At 43.0% G+C, this 27,554-nt stretch overlaps 2 protein-coding genes and 2 long non-coding RNA genes across 5 annotated transcripts; 3 read left to right on the top strand and 1 right to left on the bottom strand.

Annotated features, from left to right (window-relative positions):
• Nucleotides 1-12,942: 12,942 nt before the first annotated feature.
• On the top strand, nucleotides 12,943-14,289 carry LOC131438960 (uncharacterized). The gene is made up of 2 exons (XR_009231018.1): nucleotides 12,943-13,522; nucleotides 13,582-14,289. It is a non-coding gene; the product is annotated as an uncharacterized LOC131438960 (long non-coding RNA).
• A 3,155-nt stretch (nucleotides 14,290-17,444) lies between these two features.
• Nucleotides 17,445-18,509, top strand: LOC131438962 (uncharacterized). The gene is made up of 3 exons (XR_009231019.1): nucleotides 17,445-18,096; nucleotides 18,168-18,335; nucleotides 18,395-18,509. It is a non-coding gene; the product is annotated as an uncharacterized LOC131438962 (long non-coding RNA).
• Nucleotides 18,510-18,540: 31 nt separating this feature from the next.
• LOC131433875 (uncharacterized) lies at nucleotides 18,541-20,701 on the bottom strand. Its single transcript, XM_058600483.1, has 2 exons — nucleotides 18,700-20,701; nucleotides 18,541-18,626 (listed from the first exon to the last, which is right to left on the bottom strand). Exons 1-2 carry the CDS (start codon nucleotides 20,699-20,701, stop codon nucleotides 18,541-18,543), a joined length of 2,088 nt encoding a protein of 695 aa, XP_058456466.1.
• Nucleotides 20,702-20,875: 174 nt separating this feature from the next.
• On the top strand, nucleotides 20,876-24,494 carry LOC131438957 (uncharacterized). Of its 2 annotated transcripts, XM_058609397.1 has the most exons (3): nucleotides 20,878-21,371; nucleotides 21,431-21,548; nucleotides 21,606-24,494. In XM_058609397.1, the coding sequence occupies exon 3, from the start codon at nucleotides 22,377-22,379 to the stop codon at nucleotides 24,486-24,488; it is 2,112 nt and encodes a 703-aa protein (XP_058465380.1). In that variant the 5' UTR covers nucleotides 20,878-21,371; nucleotides 21,431-21,548; nucleotides 21,606-22,376; the 3' UTR covers nucleotides 24,489-24,494. The 2 variants fall into 2 exon arrangements, with proteins under 2 accessions (XP_058465381.1, XP_058465380.1); XM_058609398.1 differs by having other exon boundaries at nucleotides 20,876-21,548.
• The last annotated feature ends 3,060 nt before the right edge of the window (nucleotides 24,495-27,554 follow it).

The raw sequence follows: 27,554 nt of genomic DNA, 5'->3' as shown, positions 1-27,554 counted from the left end.
TGCATTCGATCCGGGTGCGTCCGATGGTCATCGGATCGAGCAACCAGAGTACCCTTGGCGATGGCGATAAGAAAAATCGGGTTGTCGTTTGCAGGCTGGCACAGTTTGTAACGAATATATGAGCAAAACCTGTTGACGTCCAGTTTCTTGCATAGATTTAGAGTACCGGTGGCAGAATGAAAAACTAGGACCGATAAATAGATGACGTTTACGGTATTCCTATCAGCACTATAAAAATTAATTAACACAGCTAACTCTCCGGTTGTGGTTGGAACTGCGTGATTTAAAACATACCACGCCATCGCTTCAATAATTCATGAATCTTGTTAGTTCAATGCATATATAATAACTAAAGCAAACATCACTAATGAACTGTTTCCTCTCTGCTTTCAGGATGTACTTGATTGGCTAATGAGTGACGGTAAGTTGTTTTTTTTTGTCGAATCTCAATGGATTCACTGTCACTATCAAGTGAAAAAGCCGTAAATAAATATTGATATACTGATTCCAAATTCAAAACTGTAGCGCTTTTCGTTATCCTGGATAAATTTTAAATGTTCTTCAAATTGCAAATACGTTGATAGCAGTTGGCAGATTTTGAAATTTTTACCATAGCAAAAACGGCCTCATTTGGGAATGGCTCATTTCGTCGACCACAGTATTAGTCTAGGTGTCGAGCATGACTCATTTTTTTACCACTTCCGTCATGGGAAAAAGCAGTGTTCATACACTCAAATCGCGATAAGAAATCGTACTTGTCAACCAACCGTTATTGATTTATTGTTTACACTCTCTATATAATCCATCATTCCAGCATTATGCGTGTTGCGTCTTTCCTTCTGGAAATTTGGTTAATAATTATTTATATTGTTGATAATAGTATTCGGAAATTTTGACAAAACTAAAAATGCAATTTTATATTTAAGTAGCTTCGAAACAAGTTACGCCAAAGTTTACCCTTATTTTGCCTTTCCATAGTACCTTACCTAACAGCTATAGGCCTGGGGTGTCCTTTGCTGTATCAAGCATACGTCTCCACATAACTCGGTCCATGGCTGCTCGTCGCCAGCCACTCAAGGCAAGGATGCTTCTGAGATCACCCTCCACTTGATCGATCCACCTTGCTCGCTGCGCTCCTCTTCTTCTTGTACCAATCGGATTAGATTCAAGAACCATTTTCACTGGGCTGTCGTCAGACATCCTTATGACATGCCCAGCCCATCGTAGACGTCCGATTTTAGCTGTCCGTACGATAGGTGGTTCTCCTAGCAGTTGTTGCAATTCGTGATTCATACGCCGTCTCCACGTTCCGTCTTCCATCTGCACTCCGCCATAGATGATACTCAGTACCTTTCTTTCGAAAACACTGAGGGAGCGTTGGTCCTCTGCCAACATAGTCTAGGTCTCGTGTCCATAAAGAACAACCGGTCTAATGAGCGTTTTGTAGATGGTCAATTTCGTGCGGTGGCGTACTTTTCTCGATCGGAGGGTTTTTCTGAGTCCAAAGTACGCACGATTCCCTGCCAAAATACGTCTATGAATTTCTCTGCTGGTGTCATTATCGGCGGTCACCAGTGAGCCCAAATACACGAACTCGTCAACCACCTCGATATCGTCACCGTCTATCAATATTCATGGTGGGAGGCGTAGTGTTTCTTCTCTAGAGCCTCTTCCTCTCATATATTTTGTTTTCGACGCATTTATGGCCAGTCCGATACGCCTAGCTTCGGCTTTCAGTCCGATGTAGGTTTCCGTCATCTTCTCAAGGTTACGTGTCATAATACCAATATTGTCAGTGAAGCCAAAAAGTTGTACGGACTTTCGGAAGATCGTGCCACTCGTGTCGATCCTCGCTCTTCGAATCACACCTTCCAAGGCAATATTGAACAAGATACAAAAAAGTCCATCATCTTGCCGTAGCCCTCTCCGAGATTCGAAGGGACTCGAGAGCGTCCCAGATACTCGGACGTAGCACATCACTCTATCCATCGTTGCTTTGATCAATCGTGTCAGTTTATCCGGGAAACCATATTCGTGCATTATCTGCCATAGCTGTTCTCGATCGATTGTGTCGTATGCCGCTTCGAAGTCAATGAATAGGTGATGCGTGGGTACGTTGTATTCACGACACTTCTGGAGTACTTGTCTTATCGCAAATATGTGATCCGTAGTGGCGCGGGCTCCAGTAAATCCCTCTTGGTACGGCCCTACGAATTCCTTAGCTATTGGTGATAGACGACGGCAAAGGATTTGGGAGAGTACCTTGTAGGCGGCATTCAGCAATGTGATTGCGCGGTAATTTCAACAGTCTAGCTTATCGCCCTTTTTGTAGACGGGACATACCACTCCATCCATCCATTCCTGCGGTAGAATTTCCTCCTCCCAAATCCTATAAATCATCCAGTGCAGCGCTCTAGCCAGTGCCTCTCCTCCATGTTTGAGCAGCTCGCCTGGTAACTGGTCATCGCCCGCGGCTTTGTTGTTCCTCAGCTTGCCGATCTCCTCACTTATCTCCGACAGATCAGGTGCTGGGAATCTGTCGTCGGCTGAGCGTGCACCCAGATTGATTCCTGCACCGTTCTCTGTATCTTGTGCTTCGCCATTCAGATGCTCGTCATAGTACTGCTTCCACCTGTCGATCACCTCACGTTCGTTCGTGAGAAGGTTACCACTAGTATCTCTGCACATTTCGGCCTGTGGCGTGTAGCCTCTACGTGAGCGGTTCACCTTTTCATAGAACTTCCGTGTGTCATTTGCGCGGTACAGCTGTTCCATCGCTTCGCGATCTTGGTCTTCCTGGTGGCGCTTTTTCCTCCGAAAAACAGTGTTCTGTGCGAGACGAGTATTGTGCACCGTCGATAGTTTTGAGCGCATACAGAATCAATACGCATACAGAATCAATATTGGCACTGCGGTAAGTGCGGACATTGATGACGTCGGAGAAGAATCGCTCGTCGATGAGAACGTGGTCGATTTGATTTTCCGTATGTTGATCCGGTGATCTCCAGCTGGCTTTGTGGATACCTTTGCGGGGAAAGAAATTGCTTCGAACTACCATTCCTCGGGAGGCTGCAAAGTTTACGCATCGTTGACCGTTGTCGTTTGTTACCGCGTGCAGGCTCTCCAGCCCGATCACGGGCCTGTACATTGCCTCTCGGCCTACCTGAGCATTCATGTCGCCGATGACGAGTTTTACATCCAGCCGTGGACAGCTGTCGTAGGTTCATTCCAGCTGCGCGTAGAATGCTTCCTTCTCGTCATCGGGGCAGTGCAGGTGGATGATGCTGTAATTGAAGAAACGGCCCTTGATCTTCAATACGCACATTCTATCACTGACTGGTTGCCCCCCAATCACGCGCTGGCGCATCTTGCCCAACACTACAAATCCCGTTCCTAGAACGTTGGTTGTGCCACAGCTCTGGTAGAAGGTAGCCGCTCGATGCCCACTTCTCCACACCTTCTGTCCCGTCCCACAAAGTTCCTGCAGTGCTACGACATCGAAGCCGCGGATTTGAAGCTCATCATGCAGCATTCGGTCGTATCCTGGGAAGCCAATCGATTTGCAGTTTCATGTGCCAAGCTCCCAATCGTAGTCCTTTGTTCGTTGCGTAAGTCTTTGCCGATTATTCCAAGTCGTATTTCCTTCTTGATCGTACGTAACCTATGTTTTCCGGGCGGCTTGTTAGGCCTGCACCAACCTCCTGTCTTGCCGGAGGGCCATCGTGTCAGCACTGTTTAGAGTCCCACACTGACACAAGGACGGTAATCAGCCGCTCCTAACTTGGAGAACAGACGCTGTTTCGAGCCGCCCCAACATGGGGAACAGACGCTCGGGTAGGCTCGCTCTTTGTAAAGAGAAGGCAAGCCCCCCCCTTCCCTATCAGCATACGACCAAGGTCCCACCGGGGATGGTTAACCGATCTTTCCTATGGTTACTCGTACCCCAGCCGGCTAAGAACCACATTGGGGCCTGAATTGCGCATTGTCCAGTCGTTTACTTTGCCTTTCCATAGTCTCATTGGAAATTTTCTTGTGATCAGGATTCAAAAATTTAGAAAGCAGAGTGCCCTACAAAATGTTACCTAGGCACTTGATCAACTCCTGGGGAGCACCCGGAATTAATAAGCTCTGTTCCAAATAAGCCACTACTGATAGTAATGAACCGATGCATTCAGTATCTTCTAAGTATGTCGTAGTAGTCGGTAATACCGCGTCGCTAAGAACTTTGTTATTTTCAATAAACAATCATTCTATTGTTATATTCCAAACCAACCAGGCGGTTTTACTTTTAACTCTGCAATTGAGTAAACAGAAAATATTGAACACCAAATTAAAACATCTAAGATCGAATTAAAGAGAAGATGAGAAATACATTATAAAGAATTGTGTTCCATAGCACTATCTTCAGCACGAAAGTATATTAATTATAAAACTATCCAGACATCAACAGATAAGTAGTAATCTACGATTATATTTAAACTAACATATTTTCAGGAAAAACACTTAATATTCGAAAAGCTGTTGAGCTCCGCGTTTATTGTTTCCAGCAGAACGAGGAATGCCTCGTGTACGCCAGACACGCTGTACCAAATACGAGCCCTGTTCGAAAAAATTGTTTTATTCCACGTAAGTAAAGCAAATTCTTGGCATTACATTCCTTTTGTGGAAATTGGCCTTTCTGTTTCAACTGACTTCGCAGCCGATTGTCAGCGTAAAGCATCATTGAATGGATAGTACAACGATCTAAATCTAAGTAAGGTCTAAATGATGAAAAAAATTATAATTTTTGCGATTTATTTTCAGAATTTTCGTTTAACAGAATAAATTCAAATGTTTTGCATGACAAAAAGCATCCTTCGAACAACATTTTGTAATTTTTTCTTGGAAAAATATTGAGAAATAAGAAATCCACTGTATCTCAGCGCAGGCTAATCAGAAGTGAACAAACGATCGCAGCATAGTTAGAGTAGAAGTTGGGTTTTGTTTGATTTTTTTTAAATTTTTTTTAAATTTTGGTGGTTGTGAAAACTACGATTTTCACAAAAAATTCGCCATTTTGAAGCTGTAAAACCACCCCAATGTAACAAACAACAAAAAGGAAAAAGTTGGGGTCTGGATTTGAAGAAAATTGGTGCAGTAGTTTTTGAATGACGATGGACACGGACTTTTAAAACCTGCTTTCGAGCAAAAAGAGTTTAAAGTGTTTTGTTTATAAAATCAATGGAAACAATTTATTACTCAAGGGAGCCCGTAGGGTCAAATATTTTCAAAAAATCATATTTTTTCTTTTATAATGTGTTGTAATGAAACATTTCAAGAATGTTTCGTCAAGTTTTTAAGTCAATCGAAGCAGAAGTCTTGGGCCTATGTATCGAGCTCTTACTTCTTCGCAGTATGAGATAAGCAAAGATAAAAGCCCATAACTTGCAGAGTTTTGTTCCGATATTCTTGAAAATTTCACAGAATATTTTTGAAATGTTTTACTATAAGAAAATATGAAGAAAAAATAAATGATTTTTCAAAAGTGTTAGACCCTACCCCCCTTAAATGAGTCCAGCTTCAGAGCTTTTCGTATATATTTTCGGTACTTCCGGAACGGGGAACTGGAAACAGGTTTAGCCGTGTCGGTTCATGTGGCCAGCAACCAACAGAGCCTACATATTGAAATAGTTTTGAACCAAATTTAGAAAAAAAATTCCATTTTTTCATTGCGTTAAATACAACTGTTTGAAATTTTAAATTGTAACTCCGGAACCGGAAGTTGGATCGAGATGAAATTCAATTGCAACCTATTCATATGCCCTTTAATTTGAGTATTAGCTTGTGAAAATCTTTGAGAAAAATGAGAGACATTATTTGACTTTTCAAGAGATTTAATAACCTTTTACACCTATGAGAAAGACAAAAAAGTCATTTTTCCGTAAACAGAATTACGTTATGAATCGAACTTCCGGAACCGGGAGCTGGGAACCGGTGTAGCCGACGTCAGTTATTTTAGTAAGTAACTAACATATCAATCTGCTTCTGATTTTATTTTCTGAATAGATGGAAAGATGATGGCCTAGGTCATAATGTAAGATAGTAAAACGAACTGAAAAATAATGTTAAGATAGTAAAACGAACAAAAAATAGTAAGACTTTTTTCATAAATTTAAAATTCTTCATTCACTCTCCCAAATCTATTTCGTCCCCATCAAAGTAATCCCCAGTACACTTTTGTCAACGTTTTTTTTTTCTCCAATCCTCGAAACAGTTGTTAAAGTCAATTTCCGGAATATGCGCGTAGCGATTCACGTTCGATGTCTTCAATTGACTTAAAATAGCTTCCCTGAAGCGGTCGTTTGAGTTTGCTGAATAGTCAGAAGTCACACGGAACTGAATCAGGCGAAAACGGTGGTTGTTGAACGATATTTGTTTGAATTTTTGGAGAAAAAATCATGAAGAATCAATGCAGAATTCGACGGTGCAAAAAAACCAAAAGTTGTCGAACCATAATTCCAGCCTCGTTTTATGAATATCTTTGCGCAAATGACGCATAACACTTAAATAATATTCCGTTTGGCTGGTCGGAAGGAATTCAAAGTGCACCACACCTCGATAATAAAGGAAAGCTGTCAACATTACCTCGATTTTTGACTGGCTTTGACGTTTTTTTCGGCCCTCTTTGAACAGTTTATACCAATCAAAAACACTTGCTCGCGACATACAATTATCACCGAAAGCCTTTTACAACAACATTCAGAACGGTTTCTAAAATTTTACACAGGTGTACTCCTTAACAAACTATCATTCTAAATTTTTTATTATCGTCATGGTAGCAGTGCGAATATGAATAAATATTGTTTGTCATTTCCTTTATCAAGAATCGGATGTTTTTCTTTTATCTGTGTCAAAAGATATAAATTAAGGACTGACAAATGTCTAAATCCAGTCAAAATAACTCAATTCGAAAGAATACATAACCGAGAGCTGATGAAATTGAACGATCATAGCATCATTTTCGACTCAGAACGTGACATTTTATTTTGTCGGACATTCCAAGCGTATCGAAGCAAATACTAAGATGATACTGACACCATAACACTGAGTTTCAATAGACCTGCAAATTGCAAATATTGCCAAAAATAGAATCCACTCGCAACGTTGCTCAGAGGGTTCTTGATCATCAGCGTTTCTATGAAATGAAAAAAAAGAAGCAATTCACATGTTTTCTAAATGAAAGGAATATTCAAATCAGCTCTCGACGAAAACGAAACAAAACCAATAACGAAAACGGTGGCAGTCGGTCGTGATTGGACATCGGCAAAGGCGCAGTATAGCTTCATTAGACTCGCTACCCGCGGGTATCGCGAAGTTTCAGCCGTTGAAGTGTGTCGGACCGCGGGCACGGTAGCCGAGAGCCGGGAGCCCCGTGGCATCGCACATTGTGTGGATGATAGCATTGACACACGATGACTTTTAACACCATTCGCTGCTGGCTGATCGGTTAAGCGTCAGTGTGTGGGGCGAGACAGCCGGATCGGAGAATGTGTGACCGCTTTCCGATAAGATAAGAGGTGTGTCCCAAACACTTTTGGGAGTATTATTATTATTTTTTTTTCGTTCTGTCACGGCTGTCGACATCACAAGCCTCACCAGAAGCATGGACGGACGCGACGCGGCTTAATGGGCTACGATGCAGAACGGTAGAGCACACTGCACAATCGATAGGCGAACAAAGGTGTCATTTTGTTGAGTTTGATTTATGGGTTGCGGATTAAATTTGATCGATTCGATATTTTGTTTATTCGGGCTGTCAAGTGATGCCTATGTGTTGGTTTCGCGCGAGAAAGTGTTGTGTTTCCATTTCGGAATGCGAGAATAGACTGGCTCGGGGTGGTTCTCAGCTATTGGCGTTTGTTGAATAGTTTTCTGGCTGAATCTGATTAAGTCCGGTTTGAAACATAAAGATGTTAACTGAAATAAAAATATTGTGTTGGTGGTTGAAAATGGTAGCTGTAAAAATCACGTAAATTCGTTTCTTATGGCGTTTTCGTTTTTAATTTGCACTACACCGGTGCAGTGCTACACTGAGGCATGAATAAACGAACAAAAATGACGAAAACATAAACAGTAACCATTGACTACAATAAACGATTCCATTGCACAGAGCTACACCAAACTTTTGACGAGTGCTACACCAGTGGTATCGGTGCAGAAAAAGTGTAGCACTGGTGTAGTGCAATTGATAAAAACGAACGGTTTCAGTGCAGCTTTCGCTACACCAGTGTAGTGCAATTTAAAAACGAAAACGACATTAGTTATAACATAGCACTATGGCAGAGTGCTCGAGAGAATGCATATTTTTCAGCGCTTTCTTTATAAATAACAGTAGTGAAGCAAACTATCCTACCAATTAGAAGTTTTTTTTAACCATTTGAGAATATTATAATAGACGAATTTCGCGTTAACTCGAACAAATGTTTGTAATACCCTTTCAGCTTTTACCTTCTTTTTTTTTCATAAATACGTTTATTTCATAGGCAATATACATAAGTTTTTCTTCGCCGTGACATCCACAATACATAGTAGTTTAAACCTAATACATTTCGAATATCATACTAATGTTGGTACTCATTAGTTAATCTAAACACTGTTTTTATCAAGCGAGTTGCTATTTTAAATTACATTATATAAAATACATTTATTTTGTACATGATCTTATAACTATTTCAGGTTTGTTTGTATCAGTTCACCACATATATTCAATATACTATAGTTGGCTATTGATTGAACTCATGGAAGAGAAAACAGTCTAACATAAAATAAAATTTAAATTGGAACTCCAATGGATTTAATGAAATGATAAAGAAGTTTCATGTATGGAAGGTCACGACAAGCAAGAATGTCGCGAACTGGGACATTGGATAGTCTACCTTGGGTACGCAAGGAATTTATAAGTTGAGATCTGACATCACGAAACTCCACGCATGTCCAAACAACATGGTCAATATCGCGGTAACCTTCGCCGCAAGCACAATTATTAGTCTCGGAAAGTCCAATTCGAAGGAGATGTGCATCTAACGTGTAGTGATTGGACATGAGTCTGGACATCACACGAATGAAATCTCTACTCACATCCAGTCCCCTGAACCATGCCTTTGTCGATATTTTAGGAATAATTGAGTGCATCCACCGACCCAGATCATCTTTATCCCAAGAAGCTTGCCAGCTGGCAAGTGTTCTTTGGCGAGACGCGCTATAGAATTCGTTGAAAGCAATCGGTCTCTCATAAATTTCACCCTCAATAGCACCACGTTTGGCTAAAATATCGGCTCTTTCATTGCCTGGAATGGAGCAATGAGCCGGAACCCAAACTATTGTGATTTGATAATTATTATTCAATATGACGTTCAGGCACTGTTTTATTTTGCCTAAGAAAAAAGGTTCATTTTTGCAAGCAGCGTTTGAGCGAATAGCTTCAATTGCACTCAGACTATCTGTGAAAAGAAAATAATGGTTTGGAGATAATGTAACGATTACACTCAAACTATAATGAACTGCTGCTAACTCTGCTATATAAACAGATGCAGGTTCTTGAAGCTTAAATGAGACCGAAACATTATTGTTGAATATACCAAACCCAGTAGCCTCTTCAATTCGTGATCCGTCCGTGTAAAATATTTTCTCAGAATCAATATGCCTGAACTTACTTGTAAATATTTTTGGGATTTCCATCGAGCGTAGGTGTTCCGGGATTCCACACACTTCGCGCTGCATGGATGTGTCGAAAAATAAAGTTGAGTCAGGGACATTTAGGGGGCTGACACGGATAGGAATATATCTTGATGGGTTGATTTCCTGTGACATATGGTTAAAATATACTGTCATGAATCTTGTTTGAGATTGAAGCTCAACTAGCCTTTCGAAGTTATTAATAACCAGGGGATTCAGTACCTCACATCTTATTAGCAGTCGCGATGAAAGCTCCCAAAAACGATCTTTCAATGGAAGAACTCCCGCCAGAACTTCAAGACTCATTGTATGTGTCGAATGCATGCAGCCTAAAGCAATTCGCAAACAACGGTACTGAATTCGCTCTAATTTGATAATATGAGAGTTTGAAGCGGAACGAAAGCAAACGCATCCATATTCCATCACTGAAAGTATCGTTGTCTGATACAATTTTATTAGATCTTCCGGATGAGCACCCCACCAAGATCCTGTTATTGTTCGAAGAAAATTTACTCTTTGTTGGCATTTTGTTATCAGAAACCTAATGTGTCCTCCCCACGTGCATTTGGAATCAAACCACACCCCAAGGTATTTGAAAGTCAAAACCTGTTGGATCATTCTTCCCATCATATGAAGCTGAAGCTGCGCGGGATCATGCTTTCTTGAAAAGACGACCAGCTCTGTTTTCTCCGCAGAGAATTCGATACCCAGATGAACAGCCCAAACGGACAAGTTATCTAAGGTATCTTGCAATGGTTTTTGCAGAACAATAGCTTTGGGTCCAGTAACTGAAACTACGCCATCATCTGCCAATTGTCTTAGTGTACATGGGGTTACTAGACAGCTGTCAATGTCATTCACGTAAAAATTATAAAAGAGCGGACTGAGGCATGAGCCTTGCGGTAGACCCATGTAGCTAATTCTGAATGTTGCCAAATCGCCATGTGAAAAATGCATGCGTTTCTCTGACAAAAGGTTGTGCAAACAATTATTTATAACCGGTGGAAGTCCATGGTGGTGGAGCTTGTCTGAAAGTACATCAATGGAAACTGAATCAAATGCTCCTTTAATGTCTAAAAATACAGATGCCATTTGTTGCTTTTGAGCGAGGGCAATTTGGATGTCAAAAGAAAGTAATGCAAGGCAGTCATTCGTCCCTTTATTTCTACAGAAGCCAAACTGAGTATCAGACAACAACCCGTTCGTCTCGACCCAAGTGTCGAGACGTCGTAGAATAATTTTTTCGAACAATTTTCTGATGCAGGACAACATCGCAATGGGTCTATATGAGTTGTGATTGGAAGCTGGTTTCCCCGGCTTTTGAATGGCGATAACTTTCACTTGCCTCCAGTCAGGTGGAACAATATTTTGCTCAAGAAACTTGTTAAATAATTTCAACAAACGTCTTTTTGCGAGGTCGGGCAGATTCTTCACCAAGTTGAATTTAATTCTGTCCAACCCAGGAGCGTTATTGTTACAAGACATGAGTGCTATGGAAAAATCCATCATTGAAAAGGGGCTATCAATGGAACCATTATTTGGAAAAGATTCCCTTATAATGCTATGCGTAGGAACAGAATCTGGACAAACTTTCCTCGCAAAATCAAATATCCATCGGTTCGAGTATTCCTCACTCTCATTTCCTACGTTACGATTCCTCATTCGTCTGGCCGTATTCCAAAGAGTGCTCATTGAGGTTTCTCTTGACAAACTTTCGACAAAATGTCTCCAATAGCTACATTTCTTGGCCCGAAGTATGCTCTTGTACTTGGTTTCTAAAGTCAAGAAATTTTCAAAATTCTGAGGAGTTCCTCCTCCTCGTTTTGAAAACGTCTTGAAAGCATTTTGTTTCGCGTGTTTAGCATCTGAGCACTCTTTGTCCCACCAAGGGTTTGGAGGCCTTCTGTTAGACGATGGACCAAGAAATCGTTTGGTTTGGGCTTGTTCTGCGGCCTCCAGAATCGAACAAACGAGAAAGTCATATTCTTCAAGTGGGGGGAGCTCTTCCATTGAAGTTAAGACACTTGAAATATTACTTTGGTATTTAATCCAGTCAATATTTTTTGTCAAATCATATGGAATATTAACTGAATTAGCAATGCCTTTGTTACTGCTAATTGAGATGATGATTGGTAAATGATTGCTACCATGTAAATCAGGAAATACTTTCCAGGTGCAATCTAGTCGAATTGAAGTCGAACAAAGAGATAAATCTAATGCACTTGGACGTGCAGGAGGTCTTGGGATCCGTGTCATGCTACCCATATTTAGTACCGTCATGCTAAAATTGTCGCAAATATTATATATTAGAGATGATCTGCTATCATTGTAAACGGAACCCCACATCATTCCGTGCGAATTGAAATCTCCTAAAATCAAACGTGGAGCAGGAAGGGCTTCGACAATTTCATTAAGCTGTCGTTGTCCAACTTGAGCTCTTGGAGGAATATATACCGAAGCAATGCAAATGTCCTTTCCTTTAATGTTTATTTGACAAGCAACAACTTCTATACTAGAAGTCGAAGGAATGTTTAATCTATAAAAGGAATAACATTTCTTAATTCCTAAAAGCACTCCACCATACGGGGAGTCTCTATCGAGACGTATAATATTAAAGTCATTAAAATTTAAGGCTATGTTTGATGTAAGCCATGTTTCGCACAAAGCAAATACATCATATTTTTGACTATGCAACAAAACTTTAAATGAATCAAGTTTTGGCATGATGCTTCGACAATTCCACTGCAGGACAGTGAATGAATCATTTGCGGCGGGTGATAAATTATCCATCAAATGATACAAAACCTGAAAGAGCTGGCCATTGAGCTGATAACTGTTTCAAAAAAGTTCTAGCTATTGGAAGGAATGCTGTTATGATGGTCTTTAGAGGTTCAGAAATATTGAATGCAGCGAAAATCCATTCTACAATTTCCGAAAATTTCAGTAATCCTGTTGGTGAATGTGAAATGGAGCCCACTGGATTATTGTCCTTCCTTGAACTAGTTCCTGGATTGGTTTGTGAGTTTGACAACCCAGGAGGCACAGTTTTTGGTTTTAAATTTGGCTTTTTAGCTTTAACACGGGAATCTTTTTTTGAAGGTGTAATTTTAGGTGTCTTTTTTGGTATTTTATGGTTTGGTAATCTCCTCTTAACAGACCCCTGAGGAGTGACAAACGAGGTATCTTCACTATTTCCGTCAGAGTCAAATTCCTCTGGCTCCGCAAGATTTGAAAAACCGTTTACGGTTTCCAAAGGGGAGACATGTATGACCGTTGTTACGTTTTGTTTATTGGAATTAGAGAAACCATGCCATCAACGATACGATTCATAAGAAATGTCGCAAAATGAAATTGGAACAGAAACATCCAACTCGAATATTGCCATCAACCGTCAATTTGAATCCTCTCGCAAATGCGAATAATCAACCGCAAAGCGACGCGTAAAACAACGCACCGCTGTGAACAAGAAAAACGCGACGATAGCACTGGTCTCAACTGTCAAATGCACTTCCTCACAAATTTGCATATCGCTCAGCGGAACGGACGAATTTGGTGTGAGGCACGCTACGCTTATCACACTTATTGGTTCCTTATTTAACACGAAGAGCACTCCGATATCACGAACTGCCAAGGAATTAATCGGACGGAATAACAGTGAGTAATTCTATATTTGGAAGCCACTGCGAGGGAAATTGTCGGTACTGACAAAGATCCGGAGTGAGCAAGGTGGTCATAACTCACGGAGTAAAATAAACCACAACGAAGACCATTCGACATCATCACGCGTTAGAGTGAAAATGTGAATCAGGTAATTCAGAGCGGGTGCTCATCTCGAACGATTGTCACTAATTCACAAAGGTTTCACAGAAATCACACAATTGCGGAAGGCGAGGTTGACGTCACGAGATCAGTCGCTAGGAAAAAATTCACGTGTCGCACTCCCGCACGGATTGCAGTGACAGACAAATACGAAGGGGATCACACAGTGAGTAGGACATCCTGTGTAAAAGAAGAATTCCACTGAGCGAAGGCACCCCGACAGGGCCCCCTAATTTTTCAGATTGCAAATCAGCACATCATCGCATTGTCTAGCGTCGTGTGACGTCATCATTCACCGTATTGCAAGAGTATCGAAAGCGATCTTAAGTCAGTTGCTGACATTGTGGAGCGAGAAAAGTCACACCGTGCAATGGTGCGGATCTGGTCCAGCGGATGGCATGAGTAAGCGAAGAGCTGGTTAGTTTTGCATGCTGGCATTTAGGAAGGTGAGCGGCAGTGAGGCGGAGGTTGGATCATAGGCTGGCGTATATGAATAGAGTCGGGATGGCGATGGCATGAGTAAGTGAAGAGCGGGAGAGAAATGCATGCAGGAACATAAGGTTAGTGAACGGTACCGAGGAGGATGTTAGAGGCTAAGGAATAAATAGTAATGAAAGTAAATGAAAATGCATGTTAGAATTAGGTAATAGTAAGAGGAGGAAGAAATAAGTTGAGGGAGAAAATTAGGAGAGAGAAGGAGAAGATGGAATGTCGGGGGATAGCATGTAGGATTGAATACATTATCATGTGACAGTATCGTAACACCTTTTTATTTGAGTTGGTGCACATTGCCCTTAGTGTTTGTGTTTTGGTCCACTTTTGGTAGTTCTGCTCTACCCACAGCTAAAACATTGTAACACCGTTTTGATCATTTCTGCATATGTGCGCTTAGACCGTGCTTTTAAAGAAAGCTTCATTTTGTCTTTACGCAGCTTAAATGCAGCGCACACTGAAAGATCATCATGAGGACTTTCCCCACAATAAACACATTTTTCAACATCTTTATCGCAAAGATTATCCTTATGAGGCCCTTGACATTTGATACATTTGGACTTATTACTACAGTAAGTAGCTGTATGTCCGAATTTTTTACAGTTCGTGCAATTCATAACATGCGGTACGAAAAGCCGAACAGGAAGACGAATTTTATCGATATAGACATGGCTAGGCAATGCAGATCCGGCAAATGTTACGCGAAACGAATCTGAGGGACGATAAGACTTTTTTCCAACGACAATAGATGCTGAGTACAATTGTTTGCACTCGAGTATCTTAACTCCCTCAAGCATGGAGTTTTTAAAACGGCCAACTCCATTTTTAAGTAAATCATCTGCTGTCAGACTTGCTTCAGTCACAACACCGTCAATTTCCACCTCCTTCGATTGAATGTAAACTCGATATTCAACAGCAAATAATTTACAGGTTACAATATCGTTTGCCTGTTTCAAGTCGTTAACAACAACTCGAATTTTATCTCTATTAACCTTACAGATTTCTTTAACTTCAGAGAAATGTGATGTCAAATCCTTTGTAATTTGCATCAAGTTTAAAATCTTTTCTTTTTTTCGAAGATAGACTATCCATGGCCCAGTGGTACTGTATGGGCCGCAGACTGTAAACCTACAACTTCGATCGGCCTTTGGGAAAATTCCGAGCGGAACTTTATCGTTCTTTTGTAATTGAGATACAAACACAACATATTCTAAACATTAGTGAACTATATTAACATTAATTGTAAATCACTTCATAAAATAGCACAACCGATGCGAAGCTTAGCTCTTTCCCTCCTTAACTAAAAATCTCGCGCGTCCAGGAAACAAAAAGGCGGAATCATTAGCGCCATTGCTTGACAAGCGACGTTTTTTCTGTCATCGAAGTAAGCTGTGCAGTGGTGCTAAATTTTCATTACCAATTCATTCTTTGAGCTGTCAAGATCAGCTCGAACATTCTCCCCCGGGCGAACGCTGGAACTAGAAGAACTTGAAGGCGAAACATTGTCAAAAATGGGAAGCAATGCAAGCTTGTGAACAGGACGTCGAAGAATTCCTGCCCTTGTCCGGACATCCACAACTCGCACCAAACCATCTCTACCAGGAAAAGCTTCTTCAATTCTCCCCAGTTTCCAAGAACAGGCTGGTAAATTATCTTCCTTTATAATCACCATCATTCCGCTTCGTACATTGACCACCTTCCGTGTCCATTTTGACCTGGTCTGTAGCTCCATCAGATATTCACTTGACCAGCGTCTCCAGAAATTATTTCGAAGCTGCTGTACATACTGTAGACGAGACAACCTGTTTTCCGGAACCCCATCGTACTTCGGCTCTGGAATGGCTGTCACGACACGATCGATCATCAAATGCCCTGGAGTGAGAGGCTCAAGGTCCATGGCATCTCCCGAATGGGCATACAATGGACGTGAATTCAAAATTGCCTCAATCTGGCAGAGCAGGGTTGAGAACTCGACCAGGTTGAGGGACGTGGTTTGGCATATCTTCTTCAAGATGGATTTGGCGCTTTTCACTCCTGCCTCCCATATTCCTCCCATATGGGGGGCGCTTGGAGGAATCATTTTCCATTTGATCCTTCGTGGTTGGCAGAATTCAAACAATTTTTGTTCCATAAGTTGCTGTTTGAAAAGTAGGTAAAGCTCCCGCAGTTGGTTTTTTGCACCCACAAAATTGGTGCCATTATCCGAATAAATGTACTCGGGAACACCTCGTCGAGATATAAATCGGAGCAGCGCCGCAATGAATGAATCAGTGGATAATCCTTCAACGACTTCTAGATGGATACCCTTTGTCACCATACACACAAAGACACAGATATAGCCCTTTACCATCATGCCCTTCCGACCAGTCTGCTTCAAGAGGATTGGACCCGCAAAATCAAGACCAACCCTTTCAAACGCCAGAGCTCGATCACAACGGCTCGCTGGAAGATCTCCCATGAACTGACCTACTGTCTTTGGTTTGGTCTTAAAACACTGAACACATTTAGACGTAACCTTTCGAACTGCAGAACGACCCTTAGGAATCCAAAATTCACGACGAATTGTTGCAAGGAGGGCGGTTGGTCCAATATGCAGATTTTCCCGATGAAGTGCGGTAATTAGGCTGTCAACTACAGGATGGTGATTCGGCAGAATCCATTGATGCTTATTCGGAAATGGTAATTTGGAATGACGCAGACGACCACCAACTCGTAACATGCCGTCGTAGAGTTTTTTTTTTTATTCAATATTATAATATAATTTTAAGGCACACTGCTTAAGCTCTAAGATGCCAAGGATATTTACTAATCTTAATTACGACTATATTAAAACTAGAATAGTATCATTATGTAATGCCGGTGAATTGGATATTGCATGAGGGTCTTCCATATGGCGTTTGCAAATATCCATGTTGGCCGCATCCTTCGGTCCGTGTGGGTCCGCGGGAAACACCCCCAGGCTACGAAGGCCTGGCGGGTGGCCCGCATGCTGGTTTTCGACTGGAGCGGTCTTCCCTGGACGATGATGGTGATGTTACGGAAGAGATGAAGAAAAAAAAAGTAAATATTGTGGAAACGGGGTAAAACAGGGGATGTGGGGACAAAATGTCTGAAAACGATAGAGATCTAATTAGTTGCCATCGAGATGGTGAAGAGACAGGGAAGGGGGAACGAAAAAGTTAGTGACAAAAAAAAGATCTTGTTAGTTCCAATGAAGATGGTGGACAGGGACGGGGATCGAGAGAATCGGGCGGATGTTAGTGTCGAACCTGTAGGTGGAGTTTATACTTTCTGAACGAGGATAAACACATTACACTTGTATATCAATGTGTTTAAGGTACTGGTATATGAGAAGCATATATGAACTATCCCGACTCGCCAACACATCCCGAACCGGAACCTCAGGCGGTCTACCTCGGGCCCTAAGGGATTCCAGTAGCTTCGACCTGGCGTCACGATACTCTACGCACGACCACACGACATGCTCGATGTCCTGATAACCGTCGCCACAGGTGCAGAGACCGCTCTCCGCAAGCCCAACACGCCGGAGATGTGCGTTGAAGGTGTAGTGATTTGACATGAGCCGCGACATAACACGAATGAAATCGCGACTCACGTTCATCCCCATGAACCAAGGTTTCGTCGATACCCTAGGGATAATGGAATGTAGCCATCGTCCCAGTTCGCCATTGCTCCATGAAGTTTGCCAACTTTCGAGAGTTTTCTGACGAGAGATACTGAAAAATTCATTGAAGCAGATTGGTCTTTCATAAATATCACCTTCCAATGCGCCCACTTTAGCCAATGAGTCTTCGTCGTAGAGTTCAGGATTCATCGCGGACAATCTCTTGCAAGGTTCACTAGACTGAACCCGGACGATTTCCTCTCCAAACTCCTGGTACTGGATTACTCGGACAATCACTTTCATAGATTCGTTTAACTCATTCACTGTAGGAAAACGCTGCAAAACACGCTCATTCTGGCTCTTTTTTGACGCGTTCTTGCAGAAACGCGACACATACGCAATAACACGTTGTAACTTTCTAAAGGACTCGAATTTTGTAAATACAGGTAATTTTTCAAGATACACTACTGTATAAACAACGGCAACACGTTTCATTTCTGGAATCTCTCCATCGCAGAGTGGGGGAGGAATATCTCTTTCATACGAATCACTTCGCAAGAACAATGGGCCATTCCACCACAAATCGTTCTTCGCTAACTTGGTGGCAGACTGACCTCGCGATATAACATCAGCTGGATTCTCGTTGGTTCGTACATATCGCCATTCAAATTCCTCCTTCGTAGAGGTAATTTCACTTACACGATTTCCAACAAAAGTGTCTAACATGCTCGGTTTTTTCTTCAGCCATGCTAAAACCACCTGACTGTCTGACCACAGTACAATAGAATGGAAGCACAAGTCCATCGCAGACACAGTTTTTCGCACAAGACGATGGAGAAGTAAAGCAGCAACTAGCTCCTTGCGGGGAATAGTTAGAGCTGCCTTTTGAACTACCTTGGACTTTCCACACAGAAGACGAACAATTGCCTCTTCACCACAAACCACAGATCGGATATAAACACAAGCACCCAACGCCCTTTGGGATGCGTCAGCAAACCCATGCAGCTCGAACCTGGGGGCACTTGTCACTACTACTTGACGTGGTATACGCAGTAAATTGATTCCGACTATCGCTGCAAGGAAATGTCCCCATTCTTGAAGTAGCTCTCCCTTGATCTGTTCATCCCAATCGATGTCTTCCTTCCAGGTTAGCTGCATCACAATTTTTCCTATGACAACCACTGGAGACACCAATCCTAAGGGGTCAAACATTCTAGCAATAAGCGATAGGACTTGTCGTTTGGTTGGTATCGTGATGTCACAGGAGGGCATAGACACGAATAGCAATTCGTCAGTCGTAGGGTCCCACATCAATCCCAGCATGCTTATTACTTCATTCGCTCCCGATTGTGCAAAGCTGACCAGCTGCTCTCGGTCCGCTTCAGGAATGGCACGTAACAGCTCCAAACTATTCGATGACCATTTATGCAAGTGGAACCCACCCGCCTTGAGCAATTGAATCAACTGTATTTGGGCTTCGTATGCTTGAGATATTTCATCATAGCCAAACAGAGCATTGTCGACGTAAAAGCTCCTTTCGACTACTTCAGATGCCATTGGGAATTTTTCTTTCTCGTCGATGGCAAGTTGGTTGAGTGCTCTAGTTGCTAGGAAAGGAGCACAAGAAGTACCGTAGGTGACGGTTGTCAATTCTAAAACACGGATGGGAGCAGATGAATCCTTTCGCCAGAATACTCGTTGCAAAGGAGAGTGACAGTTGTCCACAACCACCTGTCTGTACATTTTCTCTACGTCCGTAGTCATCACATAACGAGGCTTGCGGAAGCGCAAGACGATCGATTGCAAATCACTTTGGGTAATAGCACCTACTTTCATGACGTCATTCAAGGACAGACCAGAAATCTTTGCAGAGGCATCGAATACAACACGACACTTTGTAGTGGTATTCGACGGACGGATTACAGCATGATGCGGTAGGTACCACTTGTTGATATCAGGCTTATCGTGGCATTCAAACACCTCCTTGCAGTGTCCAAGTTCTTCATATTCCGTCATAAATTCGATATATTGTCGCTGCAGATCCGGATGTTTGGTCAACCTTCCTTCTAAAGCGTAAAATCGTCGAAGTGCCATAACTCTGGAATCACCAAGCTTGCTGGAACACTCTTTGAGTGGTAGCTGCACCACATATCTCCCAGATGCATCTCGTCGATGGGTGGACATGAAATGTTGCTCACATTCTATTTCTTCACTGGATCTTTGGTTTGGACTGGAAATTTCTTCTAACTCCCAGAATCGACGAATCAGCTTATCCAAATCGTCGACGGTTACGGAATGGGAATAAATAACCATCTCGGATGTCGTATTTCCCATGTAACTACCACCTATGACCCAGCCAAACTGAGTCTCCTTGAGGATTGGGAGATTTTCAGTCAACGATATCTCCCCGGGGAGCAGCAGCTTCAGGAACCATTGGCTTCCAATTAGCATGTCGATTTCGTCAGATTGATTGAAAGTCGGGTCGGCTAATTTAACACCTGCTGGAAGAATCCAGTTGCTGACATCGAAGCTTGACGAGGGTAAACTTGCTGTCACTCTATCAGTCACTAAGCATTGAACGCTGGCTCGGAAGTCGGAGTAGTAGGATCGGATCTCTACCACGCTGCTAGTCGATGAATGAGTACTGGTACAATTTACACCCTTCACGGTGACATTCGACGGAAGCTCCTTTAATCCTAACTTGTTCATCATTGATCGAGAAATGAGATTGGCTTGGGATGCGCTATCCAACAAGATTCTACACTGGTGGGGCTTGTAGTGTCTGTCCATGATTTCTACCACGGCGGTAAGAAGCAGAACGGACTGCATTGAAAATTCATTGGAGCAGGATGCAGTAGTCAGTTGCACTGGTTGATCTACTTTCTCTGGTGTATTTTTGGTCTGGACAGATTCGGATTCACTCATCGGTTTCCTTTCTTCTACAGGCGGATTTTTCTTCTCCTCGAAGTGAATAAGACTGTGATGTCGTCGTTTGCACTTAAAGCAGGTTTTGTCGGATGGGCACTTGCTGCTACGATGTCCCTTTCTCATGCAGTTGAAACAGACGTTCCGTTCTCGAACTTTGGCCAGCCTTTGCTGCGTTGTTAGAGCCTTAAACTCAGGACACGTGTAATTCTGGTGACCTTTACCACAGAAATCACATTGAAGCTCGTTTTCTGATGAAGCCTGTTACGTTTTGTTTATTGGAATTAGAGAAACCATGCCATCAACGATACGATTCATAAGAAATGTCGCAAAATGAAATTGGAACAGAAACATCCAACTCGAAGATTGCCATCAACCGTCAATTTGAATCCTCTCGCAAATGCGAATAATCAACCGCAAAGCGACGCGTAAAACAACGCACCGCTGTGAACAAGAAAAACGCGACGATAACACTGGTCTCAACTGTCAAATGCACTTCCTCACAAATTTGCATATCGCTCAGCGGAACGGACGAATTTGGTGTGAGGCACGCTACGCTTATCACACTTATTGGTTCCTTATTTAACACGAAGAGCACTCCGATATCACGAACTGCCAAGGAATTAATCGGACGGAATAACAGTGAGTAATTCTATATTTGGAAGCCACTGCGAGGGAAATTGTCGGTACTGACAAAGATCCGGAGTGAGCAAGGTGGTCATAACTCACGGAGTAAAATAAACCACAACGAAGACCATTCGACATCATCACGCGTTAGAGTGAAAGTGTGAATCAGGTAATTCAGAGCGGGTGCTCATCTCGAACGATTGTCACTAATTCACAAAGGTTTCACAGAAATCACACAATTGCGGAAGGCGAGGTTGACGTCACGAGATCAGTCGCTAGGAAAAAATTCACGTGTCGCACTCCCGCACGGATTGCAGTGACAGACAAATACGAAGGGGATCACACAGTGAGTAGGACATCCTGTGTAAAAGAAGAATTCCACTGATCGAAGGCACCCCGACAGGGCCCCCTTATTTTTCAGATTGCAAATCAGCACATCATCGCATTGTCTAGCGTCGTGTGACGTCATCATTCACCGTATTGCAAGAGTATCGAAAGCGATCTTAAGTCAGTTGCTGACATTGTGGAGCGAGAAAAGTCACACCGTGCAATGGTGCGGATCTGGTCCAGCGGATGGCATGAGTAAGCGAAGAGCTGGTTAGTTTTGCATGCTGGCATTTAGGAAGGTGAGCGGCAGTGAGGCGGAGGTTGGATCATAGGCTGGCGTATATGAATAGAGTCGGGATGGCGATGGCATGAGTAAGTGAAGAGCGGGAGAGAAATGCATGCAGGAACATAAGGTTAGTGAACGGTACCGAGGAGGATGTTAGAGGCTAAGGAATAAATAGTAATGAAAGTAAATGAAAATGCATGTTAGAATTAGGTAATAGTAAGAGGAGGAAGAAATAAGTTGAGGGAGAAAATTAGGAGAGAGAAGGAGAAGATGGAATGTCGGGGGATAGCATGTAGGATTGAATACATTATCATGTGACAGTATCGTAACACCTTTTTATTTGAGTTGGTGCACATTGCCCTTAGTGTTTGTGTTTTGGTCCACTTTTGGTAGTTCTGCTCTACCCACAGCTAAAACATTGTAACACTGGCGCCCAACCAAAAATCCACAAAATTTGAACTACCGTTAGCAATTGTTTTATTTGGTTTGTAATATATTTGGCTTTGTGAGTTGAAACACTGTAAGGTATTTGGAAATTTAACTTTTACGCAAAAATTCGACATGGATCACTCACACCTAACGAGTGAAGAAGTAGATTACGAACTAGCTCTACGCCATGTGCTAAATTTAAGTCGCACCACACATCGTGGTAAGGTAATTCGTCTTAAAGCGCTCATAGAGCAAGAGTCGTTAAGTGACATGAAACCGACTAGCTCCGAGCATGTTATGAGTGCACTGGACAACATTAACGTTTGCCAGACACAGTTAGATCAGCTCCACCTTCAGACGGAGGCAGCGATCCTCGCAGTCAATACCGCGGACATGTATGAATTAAGATCCCGAATAATTCATTATCAAAACCGTTTACGTTTGATAAATCCACCAGTAGAACTGAACGACACATATACACTTCTCGTCTTCAACGTGGAAGACTTATATAAAAAAGTTTGTGACGCGTTATCAGTAAATAGTGATCAAAATGACAGTGCGAAACACTCTCTCCCAAAGAGTACAGGTACAAGAAGAAAATCCACGAGCCCAGAAGACGGAGCAGCAGGAGGATTCGATACATCAGATATCAGCCCATTTCCACCTACGGACACACCAGAATCTCATCAACGGTTAGCTAATAATGGAGGACGAGGGCGTGGACGAAAACTGGTTACACCAAACTCGCCGGAAGGTCATCATTCCATATTATTCGGAAACAATAGGTCGACGTTACAACAGGAGCATCAGGCACAGCAAGATAGAAGCAGAGCGAACCAGGATTCAACCGATTATCATAGGCTGCGCGATGGGCTATTGAATCATCTGCTGCAGATAGTACGAGTTCCCCCAGCGCGAGCAGACGAAAGGAGGATGCTGAAAGCTGTACACAACTGGCCATTTAAATTCCGAGGAGAAAAAGACACCACGTCACTCAACGTATTCCTAGATCGTGTGGAAACGTTCGCTAGATCAGAGGGTATGAATGATGAAACGCTGTTGAGCAGCATCAAACATCTACTACATGAAGACGCTCTCGAATGGTACGCCCGAGCAACGTTACAGAACCGACTACTGTCTTGGCGCGCTTTCAAGCAAGAAATTCGGAAAGAATTCCTTCCTAGCGGATACTCACAGATTCTTAGATTAGAGGCCAGCTTTCGATTTCAGGGCGTTAATGAGTCATTTGCTAAGTACTACCGAGATATTTCGGCATTGTTTCGATTCGTAGAACCACCCATTCCAGAAAATGAAAAGCTCTTTACAGTAAAAAAAAATATGAATGCGGACTACGCAGCCATTGTGACAGCGGCAAGACCGCAAACACTAGATGAGTTGGTAGATATATGTACAAGCTACGACGAGACTAGGATGCTCTTGAACAGACAACGGAGAGTTCCGATCCCGCACACGGCGCTACTCGAACCGAACTTTGCAACACCGATGCCTACTACCAAACCAACGTTCGCCCAACAGCAGTCTCATCGTCTCAACAGGGTGCACGCCGTCGAAAAAGAAGAGTTCATGGATGAGGAATTGTCTCCGCTACAACAGGTCTCGGAATCGCAAAAAAATACAGTGCACTGGAAGGAAGAAGTTTGGCAGAACCAAATGGATGAACTCCTTGAGCAGGTCAATGCTCTAAAAATGAGTTTCGATAAAAAGAACCAGAGATCAGACACAGCGACACAGAGTAATCACAATTCTCGAGTCGTCAACAGTTTCAGTCGTTCGGAAACGGACAAATATCAGCAGTTTCATCATCAACCGAGAGAGCCAGCTACTTTTTCGCAACTACAGTGGACACAACGCGAAACAATTCAAGAACAACTTCCAGTGAGCCAACAACGAGGCCGACAGAGTTGGCACGCCGATCGAATCAACCCAACTGCAAGAGGAAAAGAAAACATAGTTGAACGAAGGCATGACACGCAACAACCGTATGAACATCATCTACCACCTTCATCAGAGGCGTATTGCGGGATACAACGAACTGTACAAGACCATCAACGACACGTGATGACTTGTTGGAACTGTGACGAGGAGGGACACCGATTCATGGACTGTCCGAAACCACAGGCAATCTTATTCTGCTATCGATGTGGAAGGAAAGGTTACTCGTTACGTAGTTGCTTCACGTGCCGGACAGACGCGGGAAACCAGCTGGCGGAGAACGAACAATAGAGAGGACCAGCTCTCCGCAATGTTTCGAAAACCTCTCAGATATCCCAGAATTCAGAAATCTACATTCAATAATCATTGACCCAGGAAAAGACAATCGTCCGCACGCCGTTATATCAGTGCTAGGGAAAGAAGTTAAAGCTTTACTGGACAGTGGAGCAAATTGCTCTTTGCTTGGTGGCAGACAAGTACAGTTAGCGCGTGACTGCAAGCTGAAGAAAGGGAAGCTTTCTGGCGGGATAAAAACAGCGGACGGCACACGACACTCCATTACCGATTTTGTGTATTTACCCATCGTATATAACAACCGAAACGATGTACTTCCAGTCCTGTTAGTTCCTTCGATTCCAGACTGTGTTATACTGGGAATGAATTTTTGGAACAAGTTCGGAGTGAAGGCAGTGTGTTGCTTGGTCGAAACGGAAAGTACATCGATCCACAGTGAAGAAAAAATGAAGGCGCTTACGTTGGAACAGAAAAAGCGCTTGGAGCAAACAGTAGCGAAATTTCCAAAAGCTCAAGATGGGAAACTAGGTCGTACCAACATATATGAACACCGTATCGAAATGGGAGATGTGCAGCCAAAAAAGCAACGACATTATCCGATGTCGCCCTACGTGCTTCAGGAGGTAAACCGAGAAATAGATCGCATGATAAGCTTAAACGTTATTGAGGAAGCACGGTTCTCACCTTGGAACAATCCGTTAGTTGCGGTCAAGAAGAAAACGGGCCAGTACCGCGTATGCTTGGACGCCCGATACTTGAACTCCATCATGGTAAATGAGGGCTTCCCGATTCCACAGATAGCGTCAATCACGAACAACCTGCGAAGCTGTAAATTCATCTCTTCGATCGATCTCAAGGATGCGTTCTGGCAACTCCCTCTTCATCGAGATTCTAGACCACTTACAGCATTTACCGTTCCATCCAGGGGCCACTTTCAATTTAAAGTAGTGCCTTTTGGATTATGCACGGCAAGTCAGGCTCTCGCGCGTCTCATGACACACATCTTTGCGGATATGGAACCACAAGTTTTCCACTACCTAGACGACATCATCGTTTGCTCGGAAACCTTCGAGGAACATATAGTTTTGCTCGAAGAAGTGGCTCGTCGACTTCAAAAAGCAAATCTTACAATCTCATCCGAGAAATCTCTTTTCTGTAGGAAAAGGATGAACTATCTCGGCTACGTAATCGATGAGCAAGGTTGGCGAGTAGACGAAGCAAAGATTGAGGCAATAGTACAGTTCCCTACACCCACCACAAGAAAAGAAGTTCAACGTTTCTTGGGCGTGTGCAATTGGTACAGGCGATTCATTGCAGGATTCTCGCAGATAGCAGCACCTCTGACGGATCTCACCCGTGCGAAAACCAAATTTCGGTGGACAACAGAAGCGGAAACATCATTCCTGAGATTGAAAGCGGCGCTAGTCTCAGCTCCAGTTCTGGCAATGCCGGACTACAGTAAACCGTTCGCAATAGCATGCGATGCAAGCGATACAGCGATAGGAGCGGTGCTCACGCAAGACACGAACGGAGAGGAACACCCGATTAGCTACTACTCACAGAAACTATCAACATCAGAGAGAAAGTATTCGGTGACCGAACGGGAGTGTCTGGCAGTGATTCGGGCAATAGAGAAATTCAGGGGTTATGTAGAAGGCGTTAAATTCGTTGTACACTGCGATCACGCGGCTCTAAGCTATTTAAAATCCATGAAAAATCCCACCGCTTTGATGAGTCGTTGGCTATTACGACTAAATGCATTTGACTTCGAAATCAAATACAGGAGAGGATCGATAAACGTCGTACCAGATGCCCTGTCGAGGATAGTGTCGGAAGCAGTGTTCACCGCAGATAAAATTGAAGACACATGGTACGCAAATCTCGTCGCAAAAGTAAGGGCCGAAGGAGAACGATTTCCGGACTTTCGCGTCGTCAATGACACGCTCTTCAAAAATTGTCGGGCTAAGAACGAAGTCGGCGCAGTCGTCCACGTATGGAAGCAAGTTGTTCCAAAAGAAGCAAGAATACAGTTGATTCGCAGATTTCATGACGAGCCTACAGCAGCACACTTAGGACTGTATAAAACATGGCATAAGATACAAGCTCATTACTATTGGCCTAGAATGCAACAGGAAATAGCCAATTACGTCAAAGAATGTTCCGTTTGCAAGGCGTGCAAGGTCCCTCGTATGAGAATGATGCCGAAGATGGGCAGCCTTAAACCCGCCAAGATTCCGTGGGAAATGATATCGGTTGATTTCGTAGGGCCATTGCCAAGATCCAGACAAGGAAACACAGTACTACTTGTTGTTGTTGATTGGGTTAGCAAGTATGTGATCACCAAGCCTTTACGATCAGCGGATTCTAAACAGACGGTTGAGTTTCTGGAACAAGAGGTTTGCCTGAAATTCTCACGACCACGGGTAATACTCTCGGACAATGGCAAGCAGTTCGATTCGATGATTTTTAAAACTTGGACAGCTCGGCACAATATCGTGCACATGAAGACAGCTTATTACTGCCCGCAAGTCAACAATGCAGAACGGGTCAACCGTGTCCTAGTCACCTGTGTACGATCGCTGTTAGAGACTGACCATAGAGCATGGGACGAGAATTTAGCCGCTATCACTGCAGCAATCAACTCGGCTAGATACGAAGTCACGGGAGTGAGTCCGCACGAAGCAAACTTTGGGCGAAACTTGTTGCTACACACGGATTTGTATACACAACAGGAACTAAACACGATTAAAGATTCCACGGTTGCTCAAGATCTGAGAATGTCGACGATACGACGAATACAGGAGCTAATCACACAACGCATCAAAAACTGTCACGAACGATCGAAACAACGGTATAACCTCCGGAAGCGATCGGTAACATTCAAAACGGGAGATTTAGTATGGCGTCGTTCATTCACACTTTCGTCAAAGATCAATCAAGTCAACAGTAAACTGGAACCGAAGTTCATCCCCGCGATCGTGAGGAACGTGCTGGGAACAAACCTTTACGAGTTAGAAGACATCTTGAGCGGTAAAAAGGGCAGATATCATGCAAAAGATATCA

Source organism: Malaya genurostris, chromosome 3 (assembly GCF_030247185.1).
Source record: "Malaya genurostris strain Urasoe2022 chromosome 3, Malgen_1.1, whole genome shotgun sequence".
NCBI classification, from domain to species: Eukaryota; Metazoa; Arthropoda; class Insecta; order Diptera; family Culicidae; genus Malaya; species Malaya genurostris.
Note: the sequence above shows the minus strand (reverse complement) of the source record. Positions and strands in the feature narration are given on the sequence as shown.